General features: G+C 49.8%; 1 protein-coding gene across 1 annotated transcript in view; it reads right to left on the bottom strand.

Annotated features, from left to right (window-relative positions):
• The window catches only part of LOC138744611 (engulfment and cell motility protein 3-like), a 219,177-nt gene that overhangs the window by 89,262 nt on the left and 117,194 nt on the right, over window positions 1–12,721 (bottom strand). The window contains 4 exon segments of the mRNA XM_069901012.1: window positions 9,117–9,253; window positions 10,029–10,137; window positions 11,551–11,601; window positions 11,603–11,656. Coding sequence (XP_069757113.1) covers window positions 9,117–9,253; window positions 10,029–10,137; window positions 11,551–11,601; window positions 11,603–11,656 — 351 coding nt within the window.

Below are 12,721 nucleotides of genomic sequence, written 5' to 3'. Positions count from 1 at the left end.
CTACTCCCCACATTCCTGACTCTCTGGAACACTACACCCTCTACTGACTTACTGCAACTACACCCCACATTCCTGACTCACTGGAACACTACACCCTGCACTGCCCGATTCACTGGAACACTACACCTTGCACTGACATACTGTAACTACTCCCCACAAACCTGATACACTGGAACACTACACCCTGCACTGACTTACTGTAAGTACTCCCCACACTCCTGACTCACTGGAACACTACACCCTCTACTGACTTACTGTAACTACACCCCACATTCCTGACTCACTGGAACACTACACCCTGCACACTGACTTACTGTAACTACATCCCACATTCCTGACTCACTGGAACACTACACCCTGCATTGACTTACTGTAACTACACCCCACATACCTGACTCACTGGAACACTACACCCTGCACTGACTTACTGTAACTACACCCCACATTCCTGACTCACTGGAACACTACACCCTCTACTGACTTACTGTAACTACACCCCACATTCCTGACTCACTGGAACACTACACCCTGCACTGACTTACTGTAAGTACTCCCCACACTCCTGACTCACTGGAACACTACACCCTCTACTGACTTACTGTAACTACACCCCACATTCCTGACTCACTGGAACACTACACCCTGCACACTGACTTACTGTAACTACATCCCACATTCCTGACTCACTGGAACACTACACCCTGCATTGACTTACTGTAACTACACCCCACATACCTGACTCACTGGAACACTACACCCTGCACTGACTTACTGTAACTACTCCCAACATTCCTGACTCACTGGAACACTACACCCTGCACTGACTTACTGTAACTACTCCCCACATTCCTGACTCACTGGAACACTACACCCTGCACTGACTTACTGTAACTACACCCCACACTCCTGACTCAATGGAACACTACACCCTGCACTGACTTACTGTAACTACACCCCACACTCCTGACTCACTGGAACACTACACCCTGTACTGCCTGACTCACTGGAACACTACACCCTGCACTGACTTACTGTAACTACTCCCCACATTCCTGACTCTCTGGAACACTACACCCTGCACTGCATGACTCACTGGAACACTATACCTTGCACTGCCTGACTCACTGGAACACTACACCCTGCACTGACTTACTGTAACTACACCCCACACTCCTGACTCACTGGAACACTACACCCTGTACTGCCTGACTCACTGGAACACTACACCCTGCACTGACTTACTGTAACTACTCCCCACATTCCTGACTCTCTGGAACACTACACCCTCTACTGACTTACTGTAACTACACCCCACATTCCTGACTCACTGGAACACTACACCCTGCACTGACTTACTGTAACTACATCCCACATTCCTGATTCACTGGAACACTACATCCTGCACTGCCCGATTCACTGGAACACTACACCTTGCACTGACATACTGTAACTACTCCCCACAAACCTGATACACTGGAACACTACACCCTGCACTGACTTACTGTAAGTACTCCCCACACTCCTGACTCAATGGAACACTACACCCTGCACTGACTTACTGTAACTACTCCCCACACTCCTGACTCACATGAACACTACAACCTGCACTGACTTACTGTAACTACACCCCACATTCCTGACTGACTGGAACACTACACCCTGCACTGACTTACTGTAACTACACCCCACATTCCTGACTCACTGGAACACTACACCCTGAACTGACTTACCGTAACTACACCCCACATTCCTGACTCACTGGAACACTACACCCTGCACTGATTTACTGTAACTACTCCCAACATTCCTGACTCACTGGAACACTACACCCTGCACCGACTTACCGTAACTACACCCCACATTCCTGACTCACTGGAACACTACACCCTGCACTGATTTACTGTAACTACTCCCAACATTCCTGACTCACTGGAACACTACACCCTGCACCGACTTACCGTAACTACACCCCACATTCCTGACTCACTGGAACACTACACCCTGCACCGACTTACCGTAACTACACCCCACATTCCTGACTCACTGGAACACTACACCCTGCACTGACTTACTGTAACTACACCCCACACTCCTGACTCAATGGAACACTACACCCTGCACTGACTTACTGTAACTACTCCCCACACTCCTGACTCACATGAACACTACAACCTGCACTGACTTACTGTAACTACACCCCACATTCCTGACTGACTGGAACACTACACCCTGCACTGACTTACTGTAACTACACCCCACATTCCTGACTCACTGGAACACTACACCCTGCACTGATTTACTGTAACTACTCCCAACATTCCTGACTCACTGGAACACTACACCCTGCACCGACTTACCGTAACTACACCCCACATTCCTGACTCACTGGAACACTACACCCTGCACTGACTTACTGTAACTACACCCCACTTTCCTGACTTACTGGAACACTACACCCTGCACTGACTTACTGTAACTACTCCCCACATTCCTGACTCACTGGAACACTACACCCTGCACTGACTTACTGTAACTACTCCCAACATTCCTGACTCACTGGAACACTACACCCTGCACTGACTTACTGTAACTACTCCCCACATTCCTGACTCACTGGAACACTACACCCTGCACTGACTTACTGTAACTACTCCCCACATTCCTGACTCACTGGAACACTACACCCTGCACTGACTTACTGTAACTACTCCCCACACTCCTGACTCACTGGAACACTACACCCTGCACTGACTTACTGTAACTACACCCCACACTCCTGACTCACTGGAAAACTACACCCTGCACTGACTTACTGTAACTACACCCCACATTCCTGACTCACTGGAACACTACAACCTGCACTGACCTACTGTAACTACTCCCCACACTGCTGACTCACAGGAACACTACACCCTCCACTGACTTACTGTAACTACACCCCACACTCCTGACTCAATGGAACACTACACCCTGCACTGACTTACTGTAACTACTCCCCACACTCCTGACTCACATGAACACTACAACCTGCACTGACTTACTGTAACTACACCCCACATTCCTGACTCACTGGAACACTACACCCTGAACTGACTTACCGTAACTACACCCCACTTTCCTGACTCACTGGAACACTACACCCTGAACTGACTTACCGTAACTACACCCCACATTCCTGACTCACTGGAACACTACACCCTGAACTGACTTACCGTAACTACACCCCACATTCCTGACTCACTGGAACACTACACCCTGCACTGACTTACTGTAACTACTCCCAACATTCCTGACTCACTGGAACACTACACCCTGAACTGACTTACCGTAACTACACCCCACATTCCTGACTCAATGGAACACTACACCCTGCACTGACTTACTGTAACTACACCCCACATTCCTGACTCACTGGAACACTACACCCTGAACTGACTTACCGTAACTACACCCCACTTTCCTGACTCACTGGAACACTACACCCTGCACTGACTTACTGTAACTACACCCCACATTCCTGACTCACTGGAACACTACACCCTGAACTGACTTACCGTAACTACACCCCACATTCCTGACTCACTGGAACACTACACCCTGCACTGACTTACTGTAACTACTCCCCACATTCCTGACTCACTGGAACACTACACCCTGCACTGACTTACTGTAACTACTCCCCACATTCCTGACTCACTGGAACACTACACCCTGAACTGACTTACCGTAACTACACCCCACTTTCCTGACTCACTGGAACACTACACCCTGCACTGACTTACTGTAACTACTCCCCACATTCCTGACTCACTGGAAAACTACACCCTGCACTGACTTACTGTAACTACACCCCACATTCCTGACTCACTGGAACACTACAACCTGCACTGACTTACTGTAACTACTCCCCACATTCCTGACTCACTGGAAAACTACACCCTGCACTGACTTACTGTAACTACACCCCACATTCCTGACTCACATGAACACTACAACCTGCACTGACTTACTGTAACTACACCCCACATTCCTGACTCACTGGAACACTACACCCTGCACTGACTTACTGTAACTACACCCCGCATTCCTGACTCACTGGAACACTACACCCTGAACTGACTTACCGTAACTACACCCCACATTCCTGACTCACTGGAACACTACACCCTGCACTGATTTACTGTAACTACACCCCACATTCCTGACTCACTGGAACACTACAACCTGCACTGACTTACTGTAACTACACCCCACACTCCTGACTCACAGGAACACTACAACCTGCACTGACTTACTGTAACTACACCCCACATTCCTGACTCACTGGAACACTACAACCTGCACTGACTTACTGTAACTACACCCCACACTCCTGACTCACAGGAACACTACACCCTGCACTGACTTACTGTAACTACACCCCACACTCCTGACTCACAGGAACACTACACCCTGCACTGACTTACTGTAACTACTTCCAACATTCCTGACTCACTGGAACACTACACCCTGCACTGACTTACTGTAACTACTCCCCACACTCCTGACTCACTGGAACACTACACCCTGCACTGACTTACTGTAACTACACCCCACATTCCTGACTCACAGGAACACTACACCCTGCACTGACTTACTGTAACTACACCCCACATTCCTGACTCACTGGAACACTACACCCTGCACTGACTTACTGTAACTACACCCCACACTCCTGACTCACTGGAACACTACACCCTGTACTGCCTGACTCACTGGAACACTACACCCTGCACTGACTTACTGTAACTACTCCCCACATTCCTGACTCTCTGGAACACTACACCCTGCACTGCCTGACTCACTGGAACACTATACCTTGCACTGCCTGACTCACTGGAACACTACACCCTGCACTGACTTACTGTAACTACACCCCACACTCCTGACTCACTGGAACACTACACCCTGTACTGCCTGACTCACTGGAACACTACACCCTGCACTGACTTACTGTAACTACTCCCCACATTCCTGACTCTCTGGAACACTACACCCTCTACTGACTTACTGTAACTACACCCCACATTCCTGACTCACTGGAACACTACACCCTGCACTGACTTACTGTAACTACATCCCACATTCCTGACTCACTGGAACACTACACCCTGCACTGCCCGATTCACTGGAACACTACACCTTGCACTGACATACTGTAACTACTCCCCACAAACCTGATACACTGGAACACTACACCCTGCACTGACTTACTGTAAGTACTCCCCACACTCCTGACTCACTGGAACACTACACCCTCTACTGACTTACTGTAACTACACCCCACATTCCTGACTCACTGGAACACTACACCCTGCACACTGACTTACTGTAACTACATCCCACATTCCTGACTCACTGGAACACTACACCCTGCATTGACTTACTGTCACTACTCCCCACACTCCTGACTCACTGGAACACTACACCCTGCACTCTTTGACTTACTGTAATTACTCCCCACACTCATGACTCACTGGAACACAACACCCTGGAATGCCTGACTCACAGGAACACTACACCCTGCCCTGACTTACTGTAACCCTACACTATCTGATTTATTGTTACACTACACCCTTCACTCTCTGATGTACTGTAATACACCCTGAACTGACTTACTGTAACCCTACACTCTCTGATGTACTGTAACACTACACCCTACACTCTCTGATGTACTGTAACACTACACCCTGCACTGACTTACTGTAACCTTACACTATCTGATTTACAGTAACCCTACACCCTACACTCTCTGATGTACTGTAACCCTACACCCACATTCTCTGATGTACTGGAACACTACACTCTACACTCTCTGTCATACTGTAACTACACCCTGCACTGAGTTCCTGTAACATTATACCCTACATTCTCTGATTTACTGTAACACTACACCCTGCACACTCTGATGTACTGTAACAATACACCCTGCACTGACTCACTGTAACCCTACACCCTACACTATCTGATTTACTGTAACCCTACACCCTCTGATGTACTGTAATAATACACCCTGAATTGACACTGTAACACTACACTCTACATTTGTGATTTATTATTACACCACCTGCTGTATTTAAGTACAGTTGAATTGATTGTGACAATAAGCAATTCAATTTCATTCTTGTTTCTTCAATGCATTTCCCTTTTAAATACATCCATCCACCCTTTCTCAAAACATTTACTTTTAAATAAATCCCATCCAGCTTTGTTTTCCCCAAATGGGTACATGGAAACCAAAATTAGCCTCCAGGTCTTTAGTGGTCTGGAGGTCTCCACCTACATCCACTCTGGGTGTCCTATGGAGCATTCAGAGAGAAGGTGATTGCCAGCAGGGTCATACCTGAAGGTTTACTCACCCCGTCACCAGCATCAATCACAAGCAGAGCACCTGGGAAGAGTAAGAGATCCTGATCCTTTTCTTTCAGTCAATAAAGGTTCACTCCTCCCCTCCATCCCAACCCCGTTCAATGCAGGAGGAAACTGCCCAGAAACCTGGCCCAAGGCAGGCATGGGGAAGATGTCAGGATTTTCTAGCTGTGTCATTGACTCTCCTTCCCTCAGCTCCCACACTCACTTCATCCTTTCCCGGAACTGACTCTCTCAGCTCCTGCTGCATTAAGCTGTCACCACATTTACCCTCTGTCTATCTTCATTTGGGTCTCTGGCACTGACTCTGAGTCTTAGCACAAACTCCCGCACGCTCTCTCTCTCACCCTCCCTCCCTCCCGCACGTTATGAAGCTCAGTGGTGTCCACTAAAATCGTCTCAGTGACAGAACCACTGCTGATTTATTGGTCTGCTGCACAGGAAAGTGTTAAACACAGAAGCCATCCCACCAGAGGTCCCTGCTACATAATCTGCATCTGTTTAGTCAATGTGCTACTGGAAGGGGGCTGGGTGGTGGAAACTACCTGCCTCATCTTGTGTGGGGAGCCTTGGTGCTGGGCCACAAGCTTTTAACCTTTTAACATGCTCATCTGCCCCCTTCTGTTCAGAACAGCAAAGTAACCTGGAGTTGCTGACTCCAAACTGATATAATTTTCTGTGGGACTAACTTTAACCGATTCCATCCCACATTCTACCGAGCAGGTCAAAAGCCGTGAACAATCTTTATTTTAAAATCTAGAAATGCAGCATGGTAACAGGCCATTTCGGCCCATGACTCCATTATACCCGGTACAGTGAACGGCGGGAGGAAACCAGAGCCCCTCAGGGAGGGAGGATCCCATGCAGACATGGGGAGAATGTACAGACTCCTCACAGGCACAGAACCCCACTGCTGGCACTGTAAAGGCTTTGCACTAACTGCTATGCCAAATGTGCCGCCTCTGCTGCCCCTCCTCCTCAAGCTGGAATCTAGAGCAAAAATAAAATCCAAACTCCTGGAGAAACACAACACTCAGGCAGTCTGCGTGGAGGGAAATGGACAGTCAACCTGTTTCGGAATTAAATCCTGCTTGAGGATCAAAGCAGGTCTTCGATCCAAAGTTCATCCGCTCATCTTCTCAAGTTCAGTTCTTCCCAAATTTCTTTGAGTTCTCAGCTCCTCCACTGAGAACCCTCCAAATTTCTCGAGAGAACTTTTGCTCCTTCTCAATAATGGTTAAGGAAACCCACTCCCCCTCAAAGCATCTCAGTGCAGCACCTTTCCCTTCCACTTACCTTGCTGCCCTCGTAAGTGGCCGCACGTGGAGCTTTGCTTGCTGCCAGCTGAGGGACTGCAAAGGACATGGTCAGGCCGCCACCCGCCGCAGAGGGGATTTAGCCACCCCAGCAACTGACTGCTCAGACTGTGCGTCGTTGCATGTCAGCAACTGGATTATGCATGCCAGGTTGGAAGAACCTAAAGCAAAAGCATCCCGGGATGCAGCTGACTGACTTGCCTGCAGAGACTCGCAATACACAGGCTGTGCTGACACAAGCAGCTCACAAGCACAATGGCTTCTGGTGCTGTCCAATCAGACCTGGCCCGACCTATCCCATGTCAAGCCTTTGTCACAGGGACTTTCATCAGCTATTTATTTGGCTTTACATCAATGGAACCTACTGTTTACCAACGCAGAAGCAAATAAATCCATTTTAAAAGTTGTTTGTTCATTTGAACAAATGATTGAAATAATAAACCCAGTTCAACGTGGATTAGGACTCAGAGAGAGAGACAGAGAGGGAGAGAGAGGGAGCATCAGAGCATCACCAGAATAAATTTTGCTCCCAAAGAATTGACCGGCCTGCATTAGGGGCAGGGACAGGTTTGGCCTCTCTCCCCCCCCCCCCCCCCCCCCCCCACCGTAGCTTATCCTGCCCATTAAAAGGGTTGAGCTCAGTCATGTTTCCCTCTCTACCGACCAGCTGGCAGATCCACAAGTTCAACAGCAGGAATCCAGAGGTTGGGTGGGGGGGGGGGGGATGGGATGGGAGCAGGCAGCCAGAGGGGGATGAGGGAGGGAGGGAGGTGTTGAAGAGCGAACAGCAATGTGGAGTGGGGGGGGGGGGGGGAGACAAGATGGAGACAAAAGTTGCTTGAAATAGAGGAAGACATTGGTTCTCAGGGGTTTTCCTCAGCAGACACCTAATGTCATAGATCAGCAGGTAAGAGGGATAAATATGACCACAGGTAATCCAAGGCTGAGTTCCCCAGCTCACTGCGACCATTTGCCAGAGATGGAATCCCTGGCCTCCTGCAACAGCACTTGCTGCAGAACTCTATGCCTGACAGCATTTTCCCATACCCTGATGAAGGGCTCAAGTCCTTTATGTTTTCACCTTTACTATATGCTGAGCTTTTCCAGCATTTTATGTTTTTACTTACTTTCTGCAGAACCATTTGACCAGCAGGCGAGGTCAAGTGGGACAGTTGATTTTCCCCAAGTGACCCGCGGTTTGTATGCTAACTGTAGCAGGAGGATTGACCCCCCCCCCAAATCACATCTCCCCTTCCGGCCTACAATGCGTGGGGACTATCGCCTGACCATTCAATGCCACTCACATTGATTCACTGTGGATGGAAGTGACTGAGCTCATTTTACCCGTAATTGGCCCCACCCATCTCTGCCCCTGATAGTTGCATGGGTTACCTTGTCGAAGTCTTCTTGGGTGGCACGCATCTCCTTCCATGTCTTGTTCAACAACTGGATGCAAATGCAGAAGAACTCTTCGAAAACCCTGTCCTGGGCAAAGAACATGGGGTAGAAGTCCTGCCCTGTTTCCGAGGCTGTGAAGGGAAAGGCTGGTGCTGCATTATGTTTCATTACAGAAGGGCTGGATCTTCATGAGGCCCTGTGTGGGGCTGGGGGGCGGCGGTGGTGGGGGGTGGGTGGGGATGGTGTGAGGTGGGGTGGAGGGGGAGGGTTAGGTTTGAGGGAGTTGCTGTGAAGTCAGGAAACAGAGCCACTGAAGTAAGCATCAAGCCACAGGCAACCCGATGGACACACCTTGGGTCCTGTGGCAGGGAAGCTTGCTTCACATGACAAGACACTGCAGAAAGGTGCTGAAGAGGAAAGGAAGAGGGTGTCCAGTTTGGAACTAACATACTCAAACACCCTTCAGAGAGTTCAAATATATGATGAGGAACAGAGAGCTTTCGCACCAAGACCCGAATCTGCTAAACAGCGCATTATTAACAAACTATTCGAGAGGCAACAGGGCAGGCAAGCAGGCAGAGAAATGGCGAGCAAAGACACAGAGAGGTGCATGATGTGGCTGGGCAGTTTTCCATAACATTGGAACTACTCAGTTCATCAGTTGGTTCTAAGAATGCTCAGGAGGACAGTGATCTCAAACCGGCAAAGTCCACATGTACGCATGGAAACCAGCTCAATTATTGCAGGAGACCAGAAATCAATCAAAGTACAGCCTGGTGTGATTTTCTCTCCCGCCCTCAACATGACCAACTACGCAAACTTCACAACAGTTGTATTTGGCAACACATTTGCCAAGGGGAAAAAAAAAATCCTCAGATTACCTCCAAGGATCTTTCAGGCACTTACGTGGATCTCCGATCTTCAATATTTCGCAGAGGATGATGGTGAGCTGAATACTTCCACGGCCAAATGGACACTCATGCTTGTCTTCCCGACTGCTGTTCTCCAGAACAAACTGACAATTAGGAAAGGGTGGGGGGGAGGGAGAGTTGGAGGGGGGAAATGGGTGGGGAGGGGAGAAGGGGGTAGGGGAGAAAGGGGTGGGGGAGAAAGGGGTGGGGGAGAAAGGGTAGGGGAGAAAGGGGAGGGGGAAATGGGCAGGGGAGAAAGGGGGAGAAGAGAAAGGGGCAGGGGGACAAAGGGATCAGGGGTTAGGGAAAGGCAGGGAAGGGGTGGGGAGAAAGGGGAAAGGGGCAAGGGGAGAAAGGGATCAGGGGCAAGGGGAGAAAGGGATCAGGGGTTAGGAGAAGGGACGGGGAGAAAGGGACAAGGGGAGAAAGGGGCAAGGGGAGAAAGGGGCAAGGGGAGAAAGGGGCAAGGGGAGAAAGGGGCAAGGGGAGAAAGGGGCAAGGGGAGAAAGGGGCAAGGGGAGAAAGGGGCAAGGGGAGAAAGGGGGCAAGGGGAGAAAGGGGCGGGGGAAGAAAGGGGTGGGGAGAAAGGGGCGGGGAGAAAGGGGCGGGGAGAAAGGGACGGGGAGAAAGGGACGGGGAGAAAGGGACGGGGAGAAAGGGACGGGGGAAAGGGACGGGGGAGAAAGGGGGCGGGGAGAAAGGGGCGGGGGAGAAAGGGGCGGGGGAGAAAGGGGCGGGGAGAAAGGGGCAGGGGAGAAAGGGGCGGGGGAGAAAGGGGCGGGGGAGAAAGGGGCGGGGGAGAAAGGGGCGGGGGAGAAAGGGGCGGGGGAGAAAGGGGTGGGGGAGAAGGGGTGGGGGAGAAAGGGGCGGGGAGAAAGGGGCGGGGAGAAGGGGTAGGGGAGAAAGGGGCGGGGAAAAGGGGTAGGGGAGAAAGGGGTAGGGGGAAGGAGTGGGGGAAAGGAGTGGGGAGAAAGGGAGGGAAGAAAGGGGTAGAAGGGAAAGGGGTAGGGGAAAAAGGGGTGATAGAGAATGGGGTAGGGGAAAAGAGTGGTTGGAATGGGTAGGGGAGGGGGTTGGGAGATAGGTATTGGAAGAGGAAGGGTTGGGAAGGGGAGAAAAGCAATAAATTATTCACCCTATCCTCACTCCATCCCTGAAACCATGAGGTGATAACTGCGCAGTGTCATTCTGGCTCCTGTGTTACGCAGTCTCAATCTTAGCTTCCCCACATGCAGATACGTTGGCTTTCCAGCTGTACTGGTGCACTAGTCGATTGACAGCAAGAAGCAGATCGCCCTCTGGATCCCATCGGACACGCTCCCATCAAGCGTCCCCGTGATCAGCCAACTCCCATCAACAACCAGCAAAGCTCAGTAGAAGAGCCCCTGATGCCCGCTGCAGAAGTGGGAGAGGGAGGTTGAACTGCTCAAAGCCAGCAGTGACCGTGACCCAGGTCGGGTGTTTCTGTGGATGTACATCAAAGGGTCAGGGTAAAAAACAGGACGCTGTCAACTTACTCGATTGTAGGCATCAGAGTGATGTGTAGCAAAGTAGGTCATGTTATCCAGTGGCAGGGAGCCCAGGAGGTGTTCGACTGAAGTCCAGGGAGGGATTGGCATTGTTCTAGAGGGGAGAGAACAACAAGGTCACAAGTACCGTTAAGATATTTTGTTCTCCCCTTCCAAAGAACATCTGTTGGGCAGTTGTCCATTGCTGACCATGGCCATGGATTTTGATGAGGGGTAGGGGGCTGAAGGATTTTGACTTTATCCAGTGTTGCTTTCAGCCCATGATGTGCAGCAGATGGTAACAAGGGATTGAGGGACACCGCTGATAGCCTTTGTTTACAGCACATCTCACAGCATACTGGCCAGGAGGCAGGCTATCTTTCCTGACATCTTTCTCATCCCTCCCCCCCCCTCTCCCCCATAACCCCTCAGATCCTTCCCCCTACCACCTGTATCCACCCCATCACCTGTGAGCCTTTGCTTCTTCCCCTCACCCCTCCACCTTATTGCCTTCTCACACTTTACCACCCCTAAATGGGACACTGAACGCTTTCACACTTGCAAGGAGCCATCCCCGGAGTTAGGACTGTTCTACCTTTTACCTGGTGACGTCATTACGCATTGAGCGATGATGGACCTGCCCTAAATCCTGATTAATGTATTATGATCTTATATTTGAACAAAATTAATCATGAATAATTATAACCTAATTAAGCTTTATGTACAGCGCAGAATGAGCCCTTCAGCCCCTGTTAGTGTGCCAACCTTTATAAACCTTTATAAGGGGACTGTGGGAAAGTGCTGGCAATAAATAGCAATAGCGGATAATTTTTAAATAGCATGGGAAAGTTGGTAATGCTATCACGTACAATTTATAAACACCATGGGAAGAAGTGATGCAGACTTGCCCACCCAGAATGCTCTGCAGCAGAGAAAGGGCTGTATGCCTAGCTGAATGCACATGGAGGAGTTTCTCTGCCGCACAGCATTTTGGGAAGTCAGGTCTGCCATTGCTTTTTCTGTCTCCCAGAGTCTTTATAAATTGTGCACTACAGTGCTACAATTTTCCCACGCTGTTTAAAAATTGTCCGCTATTGCTATTTATTTCCTCTCTATCCTTCGCCTGTTGTGACTTTCCCACGGCAAAGTTTATATCTTCATTTTAATCAGTTCTTCCTTC

This window comes from Narcine bancroftii, chromosome 10 (genome assembly GCF_036971445.1).
Source record: "Narcine bancroftii isolate sNarBan1 chromosome 10, sNarBan1.hap1, whole genome shotgun sequence".
NCBI lineage: Eukaryota > Metazoa > Chordata > Chondrichthyes > Torpediniformes > Narcinidae > Narcine > Narcine bancroftii.
Note: the sequence above shows the minus strand (reverse complement) of the source record. Positions and strands in the feature narration are given on the sequence as shown.